A 25711-nucleotide genomic window follows, 5' to 3' on the forward strand; every position below is an offset into this window, starting at 1 on the left:
TGTGTACATTGACTTTATGCAATTTTGGATTGGCAGCGCGCGATCACGTTCACAGACACGGAGGAGCAAACGGGCGTGAAACACATACAAGCAGTGTGGCGAGATTCACGTTAAAAAACTAACATCTTTTCCCCCTCCAGGCTCTCCACCTCATCCCCTTCCACTATCCTATTCCACCACCATGAGCACACTCCAACGTCCCCCACTAAGACCGCAGAGAATAGAGCGGGGCGAATGGGAGACACGTTCAGACACGTTGCGCGTGCGCGATAGGGACTGAACAATGATAGATGAAATGACATGTCGCAAGTTTTAGGTTATGCCGTGTAACGTACATATTACGTATTTAATAAATAAAATCTAAGAAAGTTTTACCAGTTTTTTGTTTTTAATGTCATAAAAATAAGGGATGGACATAGCAAGTTTTGGTTATTTTCCCTTTTTCAATGGCTATATATTACAAAGTTTCGTATCGGAAAGATGAAACAAATTGTATTTTAGATGTAGAAGTCAATATAATAAATATAATAATATACATAATACAATATATATAATAGTACAAATATACTAGTACAATAATATACAATAAAATCGTAGGAAAATATAGGCGTTCTGATAACGGGCGTTCAAATAAGTCACAACTATTGATAGTGACATGCAAACAAATACTTAATGTATATCACTTTCACTGCTGCTATTGTCAGTTTCATTACTGATCAAGATTCCATCTAATACCTAATTTTTTCGCAGTCGTACATTGTAGAATTAAAATACTCTAGCATTTGGTCCGGTATGTTGATACGGCAAGCATCAGTGTTCTTCGATTGTAAGTATAATTTAATTCGTGTCATAGCACAAACCACATTTGTAGATAAGTGATTCCTTTTTTTAGTTTTCATGTCAGTTAACATAGAAAAACATCTTTCTACATCTGCATTTGAATGTGGCAGTGATACACATATAAATGCAAGTTTCCCAATTTCACCATACTTTAAAATATCTGAAGGAAATTTGAAATTGCTTACGGTATGCCCCAAAATGTAACGATAACTAATTTCTTTAATTCTTCTTTTTCAGCATCAGATAGTTTTGCAGCCAAGTGATGCCATTGGTCAATTGCCATTGCACCGTTCACTTTCGACGGAAAGTGTTCTACAATAACTTCTACTTGATTAGTGTGTTCACTACTATCTAATGCTACAGCTGGATGTAAAACATTTAAAGCATCCACAAACTTATTATCAAACTTATTACAAATCACTGAAGCTTGCCGTATCAACATACCGGACCAAATGCTAGAGTATTTTAATTCTACAATGTACAACTGCGAAAAAATTCCATCGGTATCAGATGGAATCTTGATCAGTAATGAAACTGACAATAGCAGCAGTGAAAGTGATATACATTAAGTATTTGTTTGCACGTCACTATCTATAGTTGTTACTTATTTGAATGCCTATATTTTCCTATGATTTTATTGTATATTATTGTACTAGTATATGTATTTGTACACACAGACACTATTATATATATATATTATATTTATTATATTGACTTCTACATCTAAAATACAATTTGTTTCATCTTTCCGATACGAAACTTTGTAATATACAGGGTGTCTCAAAATTAGGTCCGGAGCCGAAAATGGGAGGTTCCTGAGATCATTTGAAGCGACATTTTCCTTTGAAAAAATGTCGTCCGCGGCTTCGTTAACGAGTTATTAACGAAAAACACGGACCAATCAGAGCGCGAGCTAGACGCGTGCAGCCCGGCGCGCCGGCAGCCGAGTGTCGGTGGCACGCCGCGATGTCGTAACGAACAAAAGTTTCTCGATGATGTGAATCCTCACCAATTTCGATAAGCTTTGGATATGTTGTCAATACCATGATCCTGAACAACATTTCCCTTCACAGTTTCTGTCGATCGGCTTTAGTTTACGATATTATTGTAAAAATTTGTAATTGTAAATCGATCGATGTACTATTTCCTATCCGATTTCGATAATTTTTGGATATGTTGTCAATACCATGATTCTGAACAACATTTCCCTTTACAGTTTCTGCCGATCGGCTTTAGTTTACGATATTATTGTAAAAATTTGTAATTGTAAATCAATCGATGTACTATTTCCTGTCCGATTTCGATAAGCTTTGGATATGTTGTCAAGACCATGATTCTGAACAACATTTCCCTTGACGGTTTTTGTCGATCGGCTTTAGTTTACGATATTATTGTAAAAATTTGTAATTGTAAATCGATCGATGTACATACTATTTCCTCGCCGATGTCGATGAGCTTCATTTCAAAGGAAAAAGATATTTAAAACATCGAATTTATAACATATTTCAAAGTCATCGAAATCGGTGAGGACCCACATCATCGGCAACTTTACCCGAACGATAGAAGAAGCACAAACTTATTGAATTAAAAACTCACTTATTCAGCCGTAAATCCATTTGACTACCACATACAACCACCACACTTTTACATAATCTTCGAATCGGTGTTTTCGAGAATCATATGATTCTCGAAAAATCAATATCTCCTTGGGAACGATTTCATTTGTTTTAAACGACGCCTTCATCGAATACATTGTACGCTGGGAGAGCACAGTTTCGCGCGGCATCGCGAAGAGCATCGAACTCTTTCCGCGTCGGAGTAAGTAATTTCGTTCGATATCGATACGAGTTATAAAAGTGTGCTACGAGTTCAACAATTATGTAAAAGTGTGGTGGTTGTATGTGGTAGTCAAATGGATTTACGGCTGAATAAGTGAGTTTTTGATTCAATAAGTTTGTGCTTCTTCTATCGTTCGGGTAAAGTTGCCGATGATGTGGGTCCTCACCGATTTCGATGACTTTGAAATATGTTATAAATTCGATGTTTTAAATATCTTTTTCCTTTGAAATGAAGCTCATCGACATCGGCGAGGAGATAGTATGTACATCGATCGATTTACAATTACAAATTTTTACAATAATATCGTAAACTAAAGCCGATCGGCAGAAACTGTAAAGGGAAATGTTGTTCAGAATCATGGTATTGACAACATATCCAAAAATCATCGAAATCGGATAGGAAATAGTACATCGATCGATTTACAATTACACATTTTTACAATAATATCGTAAACTAAAGCCGATCGACAGAAACTGTAAAGGGAAATGTTGTTCAGAATTATGGTATTGACAACATATCCAAAGATTATCGAAATCGGATAGGAAATAGTACATCGATCGATTTACAATTACAAATTTTTACAATAATGTCGTAAACTAAAGCCGATCGACAGAAACTGTAAAGAGAAATGTTGTTCAGAATCATGGTATTGACAACATATCCAAAGCTTATCGAAATTGGCGAGGATTCACATCATCGAGAAACTTTTGTTCGTTACGACATCGCGGCGTGCCACCGACACTCGGCTGCCGGCGCGCCGGGCTGCACGCGTCTAGCTCGCGCTCTGATTGGTCCGTGTTTTTCGTTAATAACTCGTTAACGAAGCCGCGGACGACATTTTTTCAAAGGAAAATGTCGCTTCAAATGATCTCAGGAACCTCCCATTTTCGGCTCCGGACCTAATTTTGAGACACCCTGTATAGCCATTGAAAAAGGGAAAATAACCAAAACTTGCTATATCCATTCCTTATTTTCATGACATTAAAAACAAAAAACCGGTAAAACTTTCTTAGATTTTATTGATTAAATACGTAATATGTACGTTACACGGCATAACCTAAAATTTGCGACATGTCATTTCATCTGTCATTGTTCAGTCTCAGTCCCTATCGCGCACGCGCAACGTGTCTCCCATTCGCCCCACTCTATTCTCGTCGCGCAGTCGCGCAACGTGTCACATATTGCTCTGGTCATCAGAGAGGGGGTACTTATATTCCCCTCGATTCCTTGTCGATTACCCCTGTCTGGACACACTGCATACAAGGTCTGTCCAGAAAGTAATGCGACCAAATTTTTGGCTCTCCTATTGACCGCTGGGCGCGCACGCTTCGGCGAATCGGTGGGTGGGGTCTCAAGTGTAAACATGAAAAAACTCGTGCGTCTCCGACCTCTCGTTCGGTCAGGATCGTAAACAAACAGAGACAAGTTTTCAGTACATGGTACAAGCTTGACACGGAGAGTTCTATTGAGCAACGTTACGCGATCAAATGTTTTGTCTGCGACTTGGCAAATCTGGGACTGAGGCATTTTCCATGTTGCATCAGGCCTTTGGGGATCAGTGCCTCTAAAAATCTCAGATTTTGCGATGGCACAAAATGTTTAAGGAGGGTCGGGAGGTGGTGGAAGATGAACATCGCTCTGGGCGCCCGTCAACAAGCAGATCCGAGAGCAATGTCGACCGTGTGCTGAAAATTTTAAATTCGGACCGTCGATTAAGTGTTCGGATGACAGCTTTTTACTTGGAAGTGCTTCAAAGATTGAAACGAAGGGTCCAACGCGTCAGAAAAGAGATCGCCGCTAACTGGATGCTTCGCCACGACAACGCACCCCCAGCCACACCTGCCTACGAGTCCGCGCATATCCAACAAAAAATAATATAACAACACTTCCTCAACCCCCGTACAGTCCTGACTTGGCTGCCGCCGACTTCTTCTTATTCCCAAAAATAAAAACTGTAAAAGGATGCCGTTTTGAAAGCGTGGAACGCGTCAAAGAAGCTGTGACGAGAGTACTAAGGGAGATTCCAGAAAACGCCTTCCAAGAAGCATACAAAGCATGGAAATCGCGCTGGAAAAATGTATCGACGCCCAAGGGTCCTGTTTCGGAGAATTTTAATGGTTTGCACTCGTATGTTCAATAAATTTTTTTTTTTTTTTTAATTCGGTCGCATTACTTTCCGGACAAACCTTGTATAAATAACGAGAGTATGCGAAATGGACTTACGACATCATCCGCGTGAGGCTGAAGAAGCACGATGGGCTGCAGCCTGGGCGAGTGATAAGGCCTAGCGGTCTGTCTCCACGGGGAGGCGATCACGCGATTGGCCACGTGCCTTTTCGGCGTCCTCCAGCCGAAGCAACTTTCCCCGCAGCTCAAATCCTCGCCGTAATCTGGTTTCTCATGGGGTCTGGTCCGCTCGGGTGGCTGCAGCGATATCGCGCACTGACTGATCCTCGAGTGGATCACGCTGCTACGATCCTCCGTGCTCCTGTCCTCGTCGAACCCATTAGTCCTCGATGGGTCCCTCGTGTTACTCGCATTCTCTTCCTCGACGTTGGGCCGAATCTGATCGTTCCGCATCCTCAATTCAAGAGGATCTAACTGTCTATGAACGTCATAGCCGTTCCTGGAGAAACAGTATTCCAGCTGGTTGATAGGTGAGCCTAGGGTCGGGAGGACGTTCTCCGAACTGGTCGCCGTGTTCTCCTCGATCCTGTCGATCCTGGACACCACGGTGACAGGATTGTACCGTCTGACGTCCGTCTGGTGCGTTCTATCCTTATCGGACAGATGATCTAGCACGCGGATGCTCTTCCCTTGGTCGGCGTTCAAGAAGGCGGGAACGGGCCAGGTAGCAGAGCAATGACGGTATCTCGGCCCGGCAAAGTTCATCGGATCGGGAAGCGTCCCGATTTCCCTCGAAGTCTCCAAGGACTCGATCGACCCGCACGCGGCGACCCGCTTCCCAGGATCGCCGTCTTGATTCCTGTACCAACGGTTGCAGCATGGATACTGATCGCAGCGCAGGTACCTCGGGCTGATCTTCACGTCCTTCACGTCCTCCTGCTTGCAGTCGGCTCGCGGACAGGTCATCGCAAGCGGTACCGGTGGCAATCTGATCCGCAAAGCCTCCGCCGCTCGCAGGAACGCGTGCAAACGCGGCCGGGGCACTGTCGCGCTTCCGGTGTACACGAACCCCAGGATCGCCGCGAGTTCCGGCGCCTCGACCTCCGCGAGGATCACTGTGATCGGCTCGCAGTGCGACGAGGTTTTACTGTGCGCCAGCAGCACTTCCTGAAAGAAGAAAGGCGAGCTGGATTAGACGACTATGCCCAGCGAGATTTATGGAGACTAGGCGATTCGATGAATACGGAATCATAGCGAGTTTTTAAGGTAGAGCGACGCACGTCGGGATTGCACAGTGGGACTAGTTCTAGTACGTTCTAGGTGGACAACGAATCATTAGATAAGAACATGGGTGGATTAAGGGTGTGGGTCATAACTTGACCTTGGTCGAGAGCCAGTGTGGTGGTACCCTCACACAACGCTAGACACTGTATACGTATACGAGGTTGCAAGGGTTCCGTAGTTTTCAAACCACGTCTCGTTAATTGCACATTTGGGGCCCCTACGTAGTCACAATCGATAAATAAAAGACCCACCAATTGCGGTCAGCTCCAAAAATGGCCTACTTTTGCGTTTTCGGTCACTGTATCATTCAGTCACCGTATCGGTAAAATAGTGAGTACAAATTCAGAAATACACTAGCGACCCTGGCTAAAAATGCCATGGAACTGATACTTGTGCCGAAACCCTCCATTTAGGGGTGTACTTCGTAGTTTTCAAACTGTGTGTTTAAACACGTATAATTTAACATAATAAAGGTGGTATTGACATTGTATGTGTCCCTGAATATGCGACCAGCTTCATTTTTTTCTATAGAAACCCTAAATCTCTCGACATTTAAGAAAAGGCATGTGTCTTGACAGTGGCAGCAGTCACGCCGCCCAATGTTTGACGAATTCCGCTACATGCTGCCGAATAATGAAAATTACGCGTCGAAAACGCAAAAGTAGGCCGTTTTTGGAGTTGACCGCAATTGGTGGGTCTTTTATCTATCGATTGTGACTACGTAGGGGCCCCAAATGTGCATTAGCGAGAGGTGGTTTGAAAACTACGGAACCCTTGCAACCTCGTGTACGTATACAGTGCCTAGCGTTGTGTGATGGTACCACCACACTGGCGTTCGACCAACGTCAAATTCGGACCGTCACCCTTAAGGAGGAACTATACCCTCAGAGATTTTGGGGTATTTATCAATGTTATCAACCTCTGTGCAGAAAAAAAGTTTGGCAACATTGATAAACACGCAACTGCCTAATTAACACGAGATGGAGTTGCTTGCTTTTTCCATATTCTATTCAGCTCGTCGCGAATACCGTTACACAGGGCAGTCCGCACTAATATTAGTGCCACCGATGAGAATATGTACCTCGTCTGTGTCAGTTTTGCTATGATTCCACGTTGACAGCAGTGCAGCAGTGAAATGTTGCACAATATCGCAGCACTGATTGACAGTCCTCCTAACTGAACTAAAATTGGCTCTAGACTGGCTCTGCATCAGAGAGGACCTCTGTCTTCATGGGGAAATCTATGCGAATGTGAATGAAATCACGCGAATCGACTTTTTGTCCTTATACGAGCATATTTTGAGCTGCACAAAGGTTCATTTGATAGAGGAAGGTTCATCTCGGCGCGCTCTGCTCATCATATCAGTCAAAAAAGTCTCTCCGAGACAGAAAAATACATTGTAATCTGCGGTTATTTTTCTCGATTTTTTCTCTACTTTGGGCACTCATATTATTAGATACAGGGTGACAAGAAATAACGGAGTTAAACATTTCTTTATTATAATTCTGTCAAATCGACGAATTTTGAAAAACCAAATGATAACAACCATAACCATATAGACATTTAGTATTCATATATTTAAGAAGTTTCGAAGTGGCCACCCTTTGAGCCGATTCAGAGGCTCAAACGTGTTTTGAAATTTTCGGCTATGGGCCGCAGCTCTTCTGACGTCATTCGGTCCCACACCCGGCGCAGAGATTTTTTCAGCGACTCGAAACTTTTATGGGGCTGAGCACAGGCCCTGGCCTCCAAAATCGACCAAACGCTGGAGTTTATAGAGTTGAGATCCGACGAGTACTGCGGCCATTCCGCAGATGTGATGAAACCTGAAAAATGGGATTTGCTACGGTTTTCGTGGATCAAGGGGTCAAAATCAACCAAGAAGTGTATCGACGGGACATTCTCGAAGCCGTCGTACTTCTATGGGCCCAACAGCACCTCGGCGATCCGGAATGGACGTTACAGCAGCATTCCGCGCCGGCCCACAGGGCGAAAACGACTCAGAAGTGGTGCAAAGCCCATTTTCCAGGTTTCATCACTTCATAACGAGATTATGTTTATAACTAATAATATGAGGGCCCAAAGTAGAGCAAAAATCTAGAAAAAACCCCGCAGATTTCAATGCATTTTTCTGTCTCTAAAAGACTTTTTTGACTTATGAGATGACTGGAGCGCACTGCATCTAACCTTCCTCTTTAGTATGAGCCCTCACCCAGTCCAAAATTTGCCCAAATAAGGTCAAACAACGTTAAGTTCCGGACCGATATTTTCCACCCAAAATCTAGTAAGATTCTAGTTCCTTCCTAATTACAATCCGAGGGTGTACTACCCCCTTAATCAAGAGACATTAAGAGCATTCAGGAATACGAACAGTGGGACCCTGTCTGCTCCTATTCTTGAATATAGAAGAGGAAACGGATGAGAACCAGGGTTGCCATCTGCGTAGGACTCATTCTCTGTTGGTCTTACGCTATCCTCGAAACTGGCATTGTCTGTAGGATCTATTCAAATGTAAAATCTACTGACGTGTGCTTATTAATACACAATCGGTTTTTATTGATTTCTCATCCGGATTTCGAGTCCCGTTAAAAAAGCGCTCGTTTCGACAGTGTCATCTCGTCGGACGTGACTCCGGCTGACGACTGCGTTATTATTTCATAAATACTCGGTCCACAAGAGAGGACGAAAAAAAAATGTGTCCTTAAGAATTGAAGGGTGCTTCAGAGTTCCGAGCAAGACTATGTGTACCGTTAAATGTCTCCTTCGCGCGAGTCGAAGGAGGCTGGATGACTCGGTGCCCGAAACATGCTGAGTGGGCGATTACGGTAACAGTATACTCGAGAAATTCATCCGATGAAAACAACAATCGTAAGTATTACAAGTATGTTCAGCCGTTCGAAGAATGGCCAGGATATTTGAGTCGAGTGACTCGGCGGTTTTTATCTCCATTTCGCTTCTTCGACAGCCGAACGACCGATGCTGACGAAGAATGCACGTGACCAATTCGCACGTGTTTCCTCGGGTTTCGAATTAAAATTAAGCGTTACGTCGCCGATCTTCTTCACGGTTATCCGGTAAGCAATCTGCTTTCGATTTGCCGCAAAATAGCGACCGATATGTTTCGGCATTGGGCACGGCATTTGGCGACAAAGTTGGGTGCCAAATGGAGGGCAAAACGAAGGCAGACCCTGCCCTCGTTATAGAGGTCTAACTGTTATTTTTGGTCCCTGATTCCAAACAAAGTCGTGGAACTCAATTGTTTGCTAATAAATAATTATTTAAATAAAAATATTAGGACCTTGAATAAGTTCTCGCTGTTTCTTTTACAAAATAAAAGCTTTATTTAAATTATAAGGAACAAAAACATTTCATTCAAAGTATTGCCCATCACTAGCGACCACTTTCTCCCATCTTTCTGATAGTATATGAATTCCGCGTCGGAAAAACGACATGTCTTTTGAGGCTATCCAAGAATCGATCCATGTTTTAGCTTCTTCATAAGAATGAAAGCGCTGGTTAGCTAGGCCATGTGCCATCGAACGGAATAGGTGAAAATCAGAAGGGGCTATGTCAGGTGAATACGGCGGGTGGGGTAGAACTTCCCATTGAAGCGTTTCCAGGTAGGTTTTCACTGGTTTTGCAACATGAGGCCGAGCGTTGTCATGTAGCAAAATCACTTTGTCATGTCTCTGCTCGTATAGCGGCCGTTTTTCTTTTAAGGCTCGACTTAAACGCATCAATTGAAGTCGATAGCGCTCCCCCGTGATAGTCTCATTCGGTTTGAGCAGCTCATTATAAATTACACCCTGCTGATCCCACTAAATACAGAGAAGAAGCTTCGAACCATGGATATTTGGTTTTGCAGACGATGTTGATGCATGGCCGGGCTTACCCCACGAATTTCTACGCTTTGGATTATCGTAGTGTATCCACTTTTCATCGCCAGTCACGATGCGGTGCAAAAAACCTTTTCTTTTCTGCCGTTGAAGCAGCAGTTCACACGCGAGAAAACGCCGTTCGACGTCTCTCGGCTTCAATTCATACGGTACCCAATGTCTTTGCTTCTGGATCATTCCTAAAACTTTTAAACGTTTTGAAACAGTTGACTCATCTACTTGTAATGTTTCTCCAAGTTCTGCTAGCGTCTGACATCGGTCTTGATCGAGTAATTCCTCCAACTTTTCGTCTTCAAATTTTTTCGGTGCGCCAGAACGTTCTTTATCCTCAAGTTCAAAATCATTATTCTTGAAGTGTCGAAACCAGTCTCTGCATGTCGTATCCGACAAAGCATTGTCACCATAAGTCTCAACAAGAATTCTATGTGCTTCAGCTGCAGATTTCTTTTGAATAAAGTAGTGCAATAAAATTCCCCGCAAATACACTTTATTTGGCACAAAAGTAGACACATTTTCAGAACTAAGAAAAAATTACTTTGTTTACACTAAAGTGAACTACCATACACTGAAATTTAAGGTTAGATACACTACTGCCTTGCATGTGTGTTACCATTCGAAATTTCACGAACGGGGTACTGCTACTGCCATCTTTGAAGAAACAGCGAGAACTTATTCAAGGTCCTAATAAATTTTTAAAAAATATCACGTTTTTAAAACGGACTAGAAAGAATAAAATAAATTTTCAAAAAAACGGACTAAAAAGTATAAAATAATTTTTTCCAGCCCCATACAGATTCCTAACCTCGTACAGATAGTCCTGAAAATTTGTGATTGTGAATTTTGAATAGCTATGAAAATACTTGTAAGATTTAAAACGAGAAACGTATGCAATAGATAATTGATGGATGAACACCTAAATCACAAACAATTTTATTGCGCTGCACATGATATAAAGCTACCCCCTCTACACTCCTTGCTATGTATTATCTTGCGCCCCACGTTTTTCGTTCTAAATCTTACAAGTATTTTCATAGCTATTCGAAATTCACACAATCACAAATTTTCAGGACTATCTGTACGGGGTTAGGAATCTGTATATGGGGCTAGAAAAAAATTATTTTATACTTTTCAGTCCGTTTTTTAAACGTGGCGTTTTTAAAAAATTTATTCTATACTTTTTAGTCCGTTTTAAAAGCGTGGTATTTTTTAAAAAATTTATTTCTATTTAAATAATTTTTCTTTTTAGAAGTTAGAAAATTAGTTTGCTGCGTGGCGTGTCAGAGAATACTTCGAATAAATTGCAACAGGTCGGAATTGCGGAGAAAATACTAACAGTTGTTGTTTATCATTTTTTTATGTGGGCCTAATGACACGATCGTCATACATGTTTGATCAGACGGAACACACGTACGTGATCGAACGATCGAACACCATAAATTGTATGAAAAATCGACGTTATAGATACCTACTATTACCTACATCGCTGCTGGAAAGTATGGGGACATGCTATGATCTCGAAATAAATGAAGCGTGCCTTGTGAATTTCAAGCGTTTCACTCGCGTGGACATCGCTTATTCGATGTCTGGCGGAGATAAGCGTTATTAAAAGCATTTATTAATTATTGTAATACATTCCAGCGCGCGAATCGGATTATAAATAGTGCAATTTTCACTTTACACTGTCATGTAGCTAATTACAGTATTGAAATATTTTGTATTTAATGGTATATGATATCGGTTAGTTAGTTGATAGGTATGTAAGCAATATGTTCGGTAGGCAAATGTCTCACGGGAAATATTACAAATATGTTCGAGGTTCGTATATTTAAAAAAATGCTTTTTCTTTGTGCTTTTACAGAATACCAAATGCTATTCTTCTTTTATTAAATGTTCAAGACCTCTTACTGGGCTGATTTCTGCACAATACATACATAAATGATACAACAGCAGAAATTTTGAAATTACAATTTTGTAAAAAGCTTAAATAGATTTTGTATTTATTTAATGAAAATGAATTTTTAAAAAGCTTAAATACAGTTTGTATTTATTTAATGAAAATGAATTTTTAAAAAGCTTAAATACAGTTTGTATTTATTTAATGAAAATGAATTTTTAAAAAGCTTAAATACAGTTTGTATTTATTTAATGAAACTAAAAATTAAGGGATTTTTACTGGGGGAAATATTCTCTTTTAAAGTAATAATAATAACTTGGTTGGTGCATTAAAAACCCTAAATAATAAAAAAAATGAGGAAGCCTTTTTTGAGGATAAAAAATTGGAGGTAAAAAGCGTTTTTACGCAGCTGTGTAGTCGTGTTTGTAATTCTTTGTAATCTGCATTATTTTTGTAGATATTAAGGTGACCTTCAGCAGGAGGTATTCAAAGTATTTCGTCCATTTCTGACCTTGTGTGACCTTGACGGTCATTATGTCGCATACGAATGAATTCGTTTTGACATACGCTTTCATATTGATGAAAAAAGCACATAGCATTCCATTTAAACAATTCTAAGTCACCTTCATGTCTAAAAACATAATGCAAGTAAAAAAAATTACAGACGCCATTGCTTGCGAGAGACAGTAAATAGGTTTCACCCTTTTAAAAATCAAATTCAACCTTCTGCAAATCGATTTTACTTTAAATCGTTAAGAATCTTTGAAATAAATGATTTATTTATTTTATTTCAATTAAATTATAGATTTATTTAATGTGGAAACACACGGTATATATGGTATAGAAGACATAAGAAGCGAGGAAAGAAATAAAAAGGCAGTAGAATGGTTGATTAGATTAAATTATTGTCCGTGTCGTAATTGTATTCGTAACACAGTTTTTTCTACAGTTATTTACTTTTTGTAATTGTCGCCGATTTTCGTAAACTGCTCTCGCGAACGCTCTCTAATAATGCTCGATTATGTTAAGATTAGGTGAATTGCGCAGATCATTGCGAAACGTCTCTATTCCTATAAGAAAACTATTTCTTTATTACATAGCTGTGCAATATGAAATGCAACATTATGTTTGTTGGAACACATTTCGTTTTTAGCAGTACGTAACACTTGCGTTCGTATTTGTTTAGTAATATTTATTTAGTTGAATACGCTTTCTATTCTCCGTACGACCTTCGCTGGTCTTCTGCGACTCATTTAACGTAAAGTGGGTGTACAAAGTATTCGTACACCTTTTAAAGACGAATAACTTTTTCAAAATTGGACCCGACAGCTTGAGTTTTCTTTGAGACGTTAGAAGGACTGGTTCTTTCACTAAATAATTTATATACAGGGTGTTCATTTGAAAACTTTCCAGCCGAATATCTTGAAAAGTATGAAAGTGTCGTTTTCAAGGTCATCTGAAGATCAACTTTGTTTTTTTCGAATGCAAACATATATTTTTTACTACGGGATCGATAGAGTATCAAATTCTGAGTATAAAAGCGTTGACCTCCATACGTCCTAAATCTAATAGTTAACGAGATATTATCGAAACAATTTTCTTTCTTCTTCGAATAATATTTCGTTAACTATTAGGTTTAGGACATACGAAGGTCAACACTTTTATACTCAGAATTCCATACTCTATCGATCTGTGGTATAAAAAATACCTCATTCCATTTAAAGAAATGAAGGTGACCTTCATATCTCTAAAAAAAGTTACGTAAGAACAAAAATTTTTTGGGTATCGTACGAGCCCCATTATACTAGTCAACTTCATCCTTCAGACATTCGACGTATCTTGAAAAACAACAAAGATATTTGAGGTGGCCACGTTAGGTGACTCACCCTGTACGTAAGAAACGAGAATTTCCATTTTTTAAAAATAGTGCGACTGCAAAACCCAGTATGGCACTTACGAAAAAGATATTATCACCAATATGTCCACCTTTTCTTTTTCTTTTCCGTCGGAAAAAATATGTTTACACATACCCCGTCCTCCTGGGGGAGAGACCTGCCCAGAATGACCAAGCCTACCCACTAAAACAACCTACGGTGGCCTCCCGGAGTTAAGGGGCTAGTATAGGCTCTATTTGTAACTAGAAAATACCTAGAATCTTACTAGAAAAATGGCTCGAAACATGGGTTTGCGCGCTGTCGGTTTTCGTCCTTATTTCAGCAAATTTTGGGATGAGTGAGGGCTTATTCTAAAGAGGAATGTTAGACGCACTGCGCCCTGGTTACGAGGTTAACGAGATTATGTTTATAACTAATAATATGAGGGCCCAAAGTAGAGAAAAAATCTAGGAAAAAAACCAGCACATTTCAATGCATTTTTCTGTCTCCAAAAGACTTTTTGACTTATGAGATGACCAGGGCGCAGTGCGTTGAACCTTCCTCTTTAGAATGAGCCCTCACCCAGCCCAAACTTTGCTCAAATAAGGACAAAAACCGACAGCGCGCAGACCCACTTTTTCGATCGAAAATCTGGTAAGATTCTAGTTATTTGCTAGATATTTGCTATTTACTAGGATCTTACTAGATTTTGGGTCCGAAAAAGTGGGTCTGCGCGCTGTCGGTTTTTGTCCTTATTTGAGCAAAGTTTGGGCTTGGTGAGGGCTCATTCTAAAGAGGAAGGTTCAACGCACTGCGCCCTGGTCATCTCATAAGTCAAAAAGTCTTTTGGAGACAGAAAAATGCATTGAAATGTGCTGGTTTTTTTCCTAGATTTTTTCTCTACTTTGGGCCCTCATATTATTAGTTATAAACATAATCTCGTTAACCTCGTAACCAGGGCGCAGTGTGTTTAACCTTCCTCTTTCGAATGAGCCCTCATCCAGCCCACAATTAGCTCAAATAAGGACGAAAACCGACAGCGCGCAAACCCATGTTTCGAGCCATTTTTCTAGTAAGATTCTAGGTATTTTCTAGTTACAAATAGAGCCTATACTACCCCCTTAAGTGGAGGTGAATCACCTTCACCCCTGGCTATGAAAGCCCCTATCCCGGGGGGAGGGGGGACAGGAGCTCCCCAAAAAACCAATACGTCCACCTTGAATTCACCTTTCTCTTCTAACTTTCCTCTTCTAATTCAATTCCAAAGAAGGTATCGTTTGATAAGATAAGATTAGGAATGCAGGAGGAAGAAAATTCTTGCTAGAATACACTTTTCACATATCTCCATGCACATGTCTTACAGTTTCGTCGGTGAATGTATCCTTAGGCGAAACATAGCAGCCGCTATAAGTCATAAAAGTCTCTGCGTGATGGTCCTTCGGACGAGGATTAACGTCGAGCAGGATTTTAATTCGTGAAAGTGGACTTGAAGAGGTTCGTTCGCTTCCGGAACGATCTGAAACGACCGCGTGATAGAAGAGCAAACCGAGGTCGTGGAAACCTTGAGGATCGCTAATACCTATCATTGAAGAGTCATTTGTTGGAATGATCATTTGCGTAGCCTGTTGAACGTGTCCTTATCTAACTAGGCAATCGGCCGGCCATTTTCAGCAACGTACACCGGCCGTTCCAGGCAGATACCGTATAAGAGATATAATCAAGCTTGAACAAGTAAATGCCATAACGATCTGGACAGAATCGGTATCCGTGATTGTTGCTTTATCGCTTATGGGAGAAAATGCTCGAAAACGCTGGGACTCATAAAAGATTTTAATTAAACGTGTTTCCCCGACCGGCGCGGAGATTGTTCATAGATTGGCATTCAAATAATGCGTTCCAGCTAAGGTATGACCTCGCGTGCAGACAGTCACGTGGGCCAGAAAGTCAGGAAACTCGCTCCTAACCCGTGTCGCCAGATCAAGACTTGTGTCTCGACTCTACCTTCCCCTTCTACGCCGCTATTCCTCCACGCTTCCGCTACGACCCGGTCACGTGACGCGGTTCGTCTATGCCACGTGACTAATCTAGTACTGGCTGAGAGGGGGCAACGCTATTTGGGCCTAAACCCTTCTTTTTATTTTGATTACATTACTGTGATATATTAACATATTTAACTTGAAGAAAATTGTCAATTGTCACGTGACTAATCCAGTACTGCAGAGAGGGGGGGGGGTAACCGTATTCCCCTCAATTCGAGACAATTCCCCCAAAGCATTTTTAAAGGCACGCTAATTGGTGCAAAACTCTCCTTTTTATTTTGATTACGTTGTTGCGAAGTATTAACAGTTTTAACTAGAACAAATGTTCTAATAAAACGAAAGTGTTTGCGAATCAATTTTGATCAGGTAAAATTAAAATCAAATAAGATAGCTTAATGGCGCAGCAATTGGTTCAAATAGTAATGGTTCTAAATATAGTAAATGTACCTATTACTGCGGGTGTACGTTTTACTGCGGTATTTTTTTCCCAGTGAGATTAAAATACTTAAAAATAGATATTTTGTCCTGAATAAATTTGTACGATTCAATGAGAATGTATACTCGTTGGCGAGACAAATAAAATTGTCAATTATTCTCAGAAACAAAGATTGTTGTTCACACGATTGTACATTCTTTAGATACCTAGTTGGATACAATAAAAATATAAAGATAAACAATACAATTTTTAAAAGATGAAAGATATTCGGCTCCTGATTTTTACGGCCAATGAAGAAAATGTTTATTTTATTTAATATTTTCTTATGTTGTATTCAGTTTTGGGGCTATAAATGTTTTTTTTTTGTTATTAATAATATATATTATTAACATAAACATACGATTAATTTTTGATAAATTAGGAATAAGATTAAAATAAAGTACGATCGGAGCACGATACCGCAGTAATTGGTACAGTTACTCTACAAGATTATGTGCCCAGCGATCATTAGGCGAATACAAAGTACGAGTTTCGCAAATGAGACAACCGAGCGTAGGTCCCTTTAAACATCGTTCAATCAATCAAAAATAGATTTATGTGGAAATTATTACACGCGGTTACGGTTTTATTCGAGACACCAGTGTTTTTACACGGAACTAACCTCGTATTATGCTAATAGAAAAGGTGCCGCGAGTAAAAAGATGCGCGGAGAATTTGTTCCCGTCAGGCTTCGTTTCCGAGAAAATGCGAATTACCTAGATTGCCTAATGTGTCTGATCATTGCCGACTACTTCCACTTGGAGGCGCGATTCATCTGCGAACGGTATTTCTGTGACGAATAGATATACACTCTTAGTAGAAAGTATTCAATTTAACAAATCAAACGTTTATTATAACATTATTTATATTTTACTTTACTTTACCGGACTCAAAATTTATGCCTTTCTCCTACGAATTATGTAATCCAATAGATTTCTACCTGGCGCGGATATACAGGGTGTCCCAAACTAAGTGTAAGTCCCGGAAATGGGAGGTTCCTGAGACCATTCTAAGAGACATTTTCCTTTGCACCAATGTCAACTGCGGATTTGTTTAGGAGTTATTAACGAAAAACACGGACCAATCAGAGCGCGCCCTGGGACGCCGCGCCGCGCCGGCAAGCGAGTGTTGGTGGTACGCCGTGACATCGCAACGAACAAGAGTTTCTCGATTATGTGAATGCTCTCTGATTTCAATGAGCTTTGGATATGTGATCAAGATCATTATTCTGAACAACATTTCTCTTTAGACTTTTTGGCGATCGGCTTTAGTTTACGAGATTATCGCGAGAAACTTTACTTGTAAATCCATGGGATCGATGTACTACTAGCTTCTATCCGATTTCAATGAGCTTTAGATATGTGGTCAAGACCATTATTCTGAATAACATTGGCTTTAGTTTACGAGGTTATCGTAAAAAAAGAGAAGAAGCAGAAACTGATTGTATTAAAAACTCACGTATTCAGCCGTAAATCCATTTGCTGCTTCGAAATGTGTGTCTTGAAATTTCTCCACACTCACAATCACTGGGTAACCGTTCGAAAACGTCGTCTGTCCTTCTTTTAGAAAGTTTCTTAAGGAAGGTATAGGACAATAGGGATGGTATGCTGACCTGACATTTTTACCCCTTGCTGGGTAAAAGGACGGATGACGTTTTCGAACGCGCGGTTACCCATCGACTCTGCGTACCAATCTGCAGGAAAAACTAAACATGTGTCTGCCGTAAATCTTACAGCGGTCCTTCTCGCGTTCTGTTTTTCGTCTAACCGTCCCGTCGTTTTCGTAAACGTGCTACAGCGTGCATTTCGAATTTCGACACTCTAAATGCCCTTCCTAAATTCTTTAGAAAAATCTTGCGGAAAATCAGTGTCGTTCGAGCCGCGGTAGAGAGAACATCTCCAAAGACTTGTCAATTCACAGCTAACGGTTGCTATTAGCTGTGTTTTTGATAGTGATATTTAAACTAATCACTAGACTGCGGATCTTTATGCAAAATTAATGTTGACTGCCGCTATTACAAGGGACAGGAGCCAGACAGATATTTGATTCTCACTGTGATCAGTTTAAGAAGATGAAAATAATACTATGGTGTTTTGAAATTATTTTAATCTCTCTACTGTATTAAAATGCACCTACTCATGTTTGCTACTAATGCATGAAATCCGCGGTCTAGTGATTGCATTACCTGATTGTTGTGATTTGTGCAGCAGTACAAGGGATATGGCAATTATTATTAGTGCATAACTATGTGTTGACAAATGTGACCAGTGATTGTGAGTGTGGAGAAATTTCAAGACACACATTTCGAAGCAGCAAATGGATTTACGGCTGAATACGTGAGTTTTTAATACAATCAGTTTCTGCTTCTTCTCTTTTTTTACGATAACCTCGTAAACTAAAGCCAATGTTATTCAGAATAATGGTCTTGACCACATATCTAAAGCTCATTGAAATCGGATAGAAGCTAGTAGTACATCGATCCCATGGATTTACAAGTAAAGTTTCTCGCGATAATCTCGTAAACTAAAGCCGATCGCCAAAAAGTCTAAAGAGAAATGTTGTTCAGAATAATGATCTTGATCACATATCCAAAGCTCATTGAAATCGGAGAGCATTCACATAATCGAGAAACTCTTGTTCGTTGCGATGTCACGGCGTACCACCGACACTCGCTTGCCGGCGTGGCGGCCCAGGGCGCGCTCTGATTGGTCCGTGTTTTTCGTTAATAACTCCTAAACAAATCCGCAGTTGACATTGGTGCAAAGGAAAATGTCTCTTAGAATGGTCTCAGGAACCTCCCATTTCCGGGACTTACACTTAGTTTGGGGCACCCTGTAGATCGAAGTTTCGAACCTCTAGGATCAATAGTTGAGGAGCTATGGTCGCTTAAAAGTTGAGCATATTTCAGTGTTTTTGAGAGGTAAGGGCGCCGCCATATTGGTTTGTAATGACGGTCGCACGCCGCTTACTGTGTTGGTTGGGTTAGGTCGAGGGGGGCGGCAAGGTAAGCAGCTCGCGGTCGGCACTATAAACTAATATGGCGGCGCCCTTACCTGTCAAAAATGCTCAACTTTAAGCGACCATAACTCCTCAACTATTGAGCGTAGAGGATCGAAACTTCGATCTACATCCGCGCCGGGTACAAATGTACTGGATTACATACGAAATACATCATAATTCGTAGAATAAAGGTACTAATTTTGAGCCCGGTAAAGTATAATTTACCCACCGTTTTTATCAACGATGATTTTATTAAAAATATTTATTCCCAATTAATAATGTATATTTTTCTCTTCCGTTACTTTTTGTCATTATTTAAGGGAATTTATTATGATATTAAATAAACCTATGAATTTTCTTAAGGTTACTCTTATTGTATATCCACTGCATTAATACACTTCAACTTACTCACTTTCGTCATAAACTCATAAAATTCGCAGCCTAATATTAATGTTTCTATTCATTAGACCCTTGCAATTTAAATTATTGTTTATTTTAATTGCAGCTTTGACCCCTTTAATTTAAAAACGCTACGAACTTTCGTTCCAACCAAATACTGTAATCTTAAACCTTGAAATATAGCTGAAATAATTTTTGCCACTTTATCGCGTTCTCCGATACTCACTGTGCGACGTACTTGAAGTAGAATCATCCAATGATGGCCAGACACGAGAGCCAAGTAGTAGTGAACAGAGTAGAGAATTGATCTTCGAATTACATTTTCTGGAGAACGAAGCTAACTTTATACATTATCGCAAATAAATACTGTAATGTATTCTTCTTGGTGGTATAAACTGTGTTCGGGACAAAGTGACGTAGAACAGGAATGGCCAACAAGTCGATCACAGCCGACAGAACAGAGTTGGCATTAATCAATTAAAATTTTAACCAAGAACTGACTGATTAATGTGTTCGATTAAAAAAGGTAATCATTGATTCAATCGATTTTTAGATCGAAGTTTCGAACCACTAGGATCAATAGTTGAGGAGTTATGGTCGCTTAAAGTTGAGCATATTTCAGTGTTTTTGACAGGTAAAATGTCAAAAATGCTCAACTTTAAGCGACCATATCTCCTCAACTACTGATCATAGGGGATCGAAACTTCGATTGCATCCGCGCCGGATACAAATCTATTGGATTACATACCGAATACATCATAATTCTTAAAGTTTACCCCATTAATCAATTATCCGATTGACGATTACAATTGAGAAGAATGTAATAGTTAACGACTGAAGAGTAGGAGTTTAATTGTTAATTGCGATGAACGATTCAAGTAGAAATTTGTTCGTCAATCGTTGATTAAATTTTTGCCGAACTCTGTTATACACCCTGTACAGAAGTTATACAGTAGTTGACCACCCCTAATGTAGAATAACGAGACGTTATTATGGCAGGAGGAAAACGTAACTTCCGGTTGTCAAAGGAGTCAAAGTTGCGCTCCAAATACGTTCGTTGGTCAGCTTACAGGCGAGTCTACAGATAATACCTAATGGATCGACCTGGGTTGAACGGGAGCCAGGTTCTGTTCAAACATGGACAACTAGTCGTGGCCATTAATCAGCCGGGGTTAGTGATCGGATCGCGTCCAGCGTCGCGCTTAAGTAGATGGAAGCAGTGAAAGTGAAGCCGATGGATCAATCTTGGAAAGCTTCCTCTTACGAAAGATTTCTATTTGTTAAACGGCTGTCGTTTTGTCGAGTACTATCTGATCCGGCGATTAGGGAGCACTCAATGATAGAATGCTTGAGCGCTTCTGGACCAATGATAAATAGAATCCTCAGGAATCTAATAATATTCCCTTCGTTGAAATTGTTTATACCAAAGGGAATTGTTCTTAAAATTTGTTTTTATCCTAGTTCGGAAGAAATGTTTAATTTTTGAGTTAATTGTTTAGACTATTAAATATGCTGGTACCTAATCAATTACTATACATTTAAGTATTGTATGAGGTATTATATGAATTGCACATTCACAAAATGAAAGAAATCATATACAATGGCATTATTCTAGGTCGGAAGAAATATTTAATTTTCGTGTTAATTATTTAGATTATTAAATATATTGGTAGCTAACCAATTACTACACATTTAAGTATTGTATCAGGTATTATATGAATTGCACATCCACAAAATGAAAGAAATCATATACAATAGCATTAGTCTAGGTCGGAAGAAAAGTTTAATTTTCGAGTTAATTGTTTAGATTATTAAATATGTTGGTAGATAATCAATTACTACACATTTAAGTATTGTGTCAGGTATTATATGAATTGCACATTCACAAAATGAAAGAAATCATATACAATGGAATTATTCTAGGTCGGAAGAAATGTTTAATTTTCGAATTAATTGTTTAGACTCTTAAATATGCTGGTAGCTAATCAATTATTAAACATTTAAGTATTGTATCAGGTATTATATGAATTGCACATCCAAAAAATGAAAGAAATCATATCCAATAGAATTATTCTACGTCGGAAGAAATGTTCAATTTTCAAGTTAATTGTTTAGACTATTAAATATGCTAGTAGCTAATCAATTACTATACATTTAAGTATTGTATGAGGTATTATATGAATTGCACATCCACAAAATGAAAGAAATCATATACAATAGAATTATTCTAGGTCGGAAGAAATGTTTCATTTTCGTGTTAATTATTTAAATTATTAAATATGTTGGTAGCTAACCAATTACTACACAGTTAAGTATTGTATCAGGTATTATATGAATTGCACATCCAAAAAATGAAAGAAATCATATCCAATAGAATTATTCTACGTCGGAAGAAATGTTCAATTTTCAAGTTAATTGTTTAGACTATTAAATATGCTAGTAGCTAATCAATTACTATACATTTAAGTATTGTATGAGGTATTATATGAATTGCACATCCAAAAAATGAAAGAAATCATATCCAATAGAATTATTCTACGTCGGAAGAAATGTTCAATTTTCAAGTTAATTGTTTAGACTATTAAATATGCTAGTAGCTAATCAATTACTATACATTTAAGTATTGTATGAGGTATTATATGAATTGCACATCCACAAAATGAAAGAAATCATATACAATAGAATTATTCTAGGTCGGAAGAAATGTTTAATTTTCGTGTTAATTATTTAAATTATTAAATATGTTGGTAGCTAATCAATTACTACACATTTAAGTATTGTATGAGGTATTATATGAATTGCACATCCACAAAATGAAAGAAATCATATACAATGGAATTATTGTAGGTAAGAAGAAATGTTTAACCCTCAAGTTAATTATTTAGATTATTAAATATGTTGGTAGCTAAGCAATTACTACACTTTTAAGTATTGTATCAGGTATTATATGAATTGCACATCCACAATATGAAAGAAATCATATACAATGGCATTATTCTAGGTCGGAAGAAATGTTTAATTTTCGAGTTAATTGTGTAGACTCTTAAATATGCTGGTAGCTAATCAATTATTAAACATTTAAGTATTGTATCAGGTATTATATGAATTGCACATCCACAATATGAAGGAAATCATATACAATAGAATTATCCTAGGTCGGAAGAATTGTTTAATTTTCGTGTTAATTGTTTAGATTATTAACTATGTTGGTAGCTAATCAATTACTATACATTTTGAGTATTGTGTCAGGTATTATATGAATTGCACATCCACGAAATGAAAGAAGTCATATACAATGGCATTATTGTAGATCGGAAGAAACGTTCAATTCTCGACTAAATCGAACCGAAGCCGAAAATAAAATGGCAAATACGGAAACATAAAGATCACACGCGTACGTACTTTGACGATGAGAAGATAAGTTGAAGATTTAGAACGGAAGTGAGACCAAGTATAGCAAACGGGAATGAAGTAATTAATGATAATTATAGGAGGATTGGAGTACGTGACCTATATGTTGTTATCGCTTAATTCGAGCGCGAAAATCGCGTGCCACTGAAATGAAGCATGACCGTAGCAGCGTTTCCGTGTTATCGCGTGAAAAATAGCGTGGTTTGAGATCCTAAACGGTGTTGGCTAGATCGGTAGATCGGATCGTTGTAACAACACCTGCGTGTAATAATCGTCGGGCAGGTTAAGGCGGGATGAGAGATCGCAGTGAGAGTTTCTGATTGCCGCGAAACAGGAAAATGCGCCCGCAGCGTGTTATCGTCGTGGAATGCGTTAATTACGCGTTACGCGACTCCCGTGCGAATGTAACGCCTTCTCCTACCTGTCATTGAAACGCCATTACACCCAGTTACGGGTACCCACCGCGGGCTAATGCCGCTTACTAATCAAACGTTAAGCACACGCTAATTGGTGCTGTAAACTGATCTATAAAGGTGGGCTGAAAACAATCAACCACTAGGTCTAGGGAATCCGTAATTTACCGACACACGCACGAACATTAGCACGCGATGATTGATTTTAATGGACGTCCCCCATCGTGCTCTCGAATCACAGTTAGACACCTGGATTTCTCTAAGTTTATGGCATACATTCAATAAAATTACACCTTTCTCCCAATGTATGCGATACTTCGAACGATCATAATTGTTTTGAGGAAAAAGGCTAAGGTGAAGTGCCCTAAGTCTGGACAGTCCAAAACTGATACCTAAATCTGGACAATTGAATTTTCATAGTAAAAGCAGCAATTAAGAGATTAAATAATTATATTATAGATTCTGAGGTCTCTCTTAGCTATACAAGTAGGTGTGAATATTATTTCATTATGACACATCAATTGAAATTTAAAAATAAATTCAAAGTTCATCTGGAAACAGTATAGAAAATAGTCTATTTACATGCGAATCATGTGCATTTATAGTTCGAACTTTTGTTAGAGAAAAAGATATAATTTAAGCCCTCAGACAAAAAATAATTATCACGCATAATAATATTGATATTTTAAAATAAATTGGCAATCAAACTTAACGTAAATAATAATTATTAATCCAAATATTAGATGTCCAAGATTAGGACTGTTTTCAAATATAAGTACTCCGTGCTGGGACGCGATGACAGTAGCTGTCCCACTCTAAGCTTATACGAAATGTGCGTACGCCTGAAGCCGGACACGCGTTTGTGAATAAAATCAACGCATTGTTTGCAAATTATTTAACTAAATGTACGTATAAGTAGTCTTCTATTAGCTTGTATAACGAATGTAGAAAACGTGTTCCGGCTGTGACGTTAATAATACTTCATTTTTATGTCATAAATCTATCAGTATTAATACCTAACCTCAAAAATTAATTATTCTTGTCGATATAGTTCTTAAACAAATGTTTTTTTCAGATTGTAAACCTGCTTTGAAAATTAAATTTGATAATGGCCATCACTAGAAACAAAACTTTTCATTCCAGTCGAAAAAAGTAATTAATAAGTATCATAAAAAAAAACAGATTAAAGTAAGAGAAAGCCAAAAGTGTACATAAAATCTCAAGGATATTATTAAAAATGACAGATTGAAGGAAAATAGAAGATTGAATAAAACTAAAAAATTGAAGAGAAATCAAGAATCTCATTCTGTTGAATCCATCGTACAAGTACAAGCTCTCAATACAGTGGGCCAGTTTAAGATTCCAAAACGCACGCATTCTAGAATGAAAATTTTAAGTTCGGTGGATGCTAACAAAGGACCACCAACTGTACTGTCGAAGACAGAAGAAAGATCTTGAAAAAAGGAGCAAGAAAAAAAATTGTAGAAGAAGAATATTTGTCAAAAAAACAGGAAAAAGAGAGATACAAAATTAAAAAAGAACAGGAACAAGAAATCAATAATAATTTACACGAAAGAAAAAAGATAATTACACAACAAATTAAGGGCAGAATGTAATATACGATAATAATATATTCATATGTGTATCATTAAAGATTTAATAAAGTTCAATGTTATAGATCAGGCATGTGCAAATTTTTGCTCGATCGGAGGCATTCTCAAGGAATACCCCCCCCCCCACTCCTCCCGGTCGCGCGTCTCGCTCCCCGTGGCGGCCATAGTGCTTGGACCACTATAGTGTCTGTTGCAGATTATATGTAAATTCAATTTGTCCCGGTGTAGGCTTCACTTCTGTCCAGGTACTAGCTTAGATTGGATTTAATATGTCCAACTACAGGTTTGAATTATTCGTGTTAATACAATTAAGATATTAACCTAAACAATGATTTTTTTATTTTAAATTACTTTATACAAACTCTGAACTGTATGTTAAAACTCTTAAAAAATTATTTTTGTTTATTTAAAGTGATAAAATTAAAAATAGAAAAACATGCTGTCCAGGCATAGGGCACTTCACCTTACTTTCCAAGTTGATGCTTTGGTTAAGCTTCATCTCCGGAAGCCGAGAATTTTTAACTTTTTCGAAAGTCACCCTGCAGATTTTGGCGAGAGAATGCCGAAAATCCAGGTTTCGATGATAGGAATCCACCGGTTCGGAAGT

General features: G+C 38.7%; 1 protein-coding gene across 1 annotated transcript in view; it reads right to left on the reverse strand.

Moving 5' to 3' along the window:
* LOC143218322 (uncharacterized) overlaps window positions 1–25711 on the reverse strand; it is a 104455-nt gene that overhangs the window by 31615 nt on the left and 47129 nt on the right. The window contains exon 3 of the mRNA XM_076443454.1: window positions 4903–5973. Within this exon, the coding sequence (XP_076299569.1) occupies window positions 4903–5973 (1071 nt within the window). The remainder of the gene's footprint in view (window positions 1–4902; window positions 5974–25711) is intronic.

Source organism: Lasioglossum baleicum, chromosome 19 (assembly GCF_051020765.1).
Source record: "Lasioglossum baleicum chromosome 19, iyLasBale1, whole genome shotgun sequence".
In the NCBI taxonomy this organism is placed as follows: domain Eukaryota; kingdom Metazoa; phylum Arthropoda; class Insecta; order Hymenoptera; family Halictidae; genus Lasioglossum; species Lasioglossum baleicum.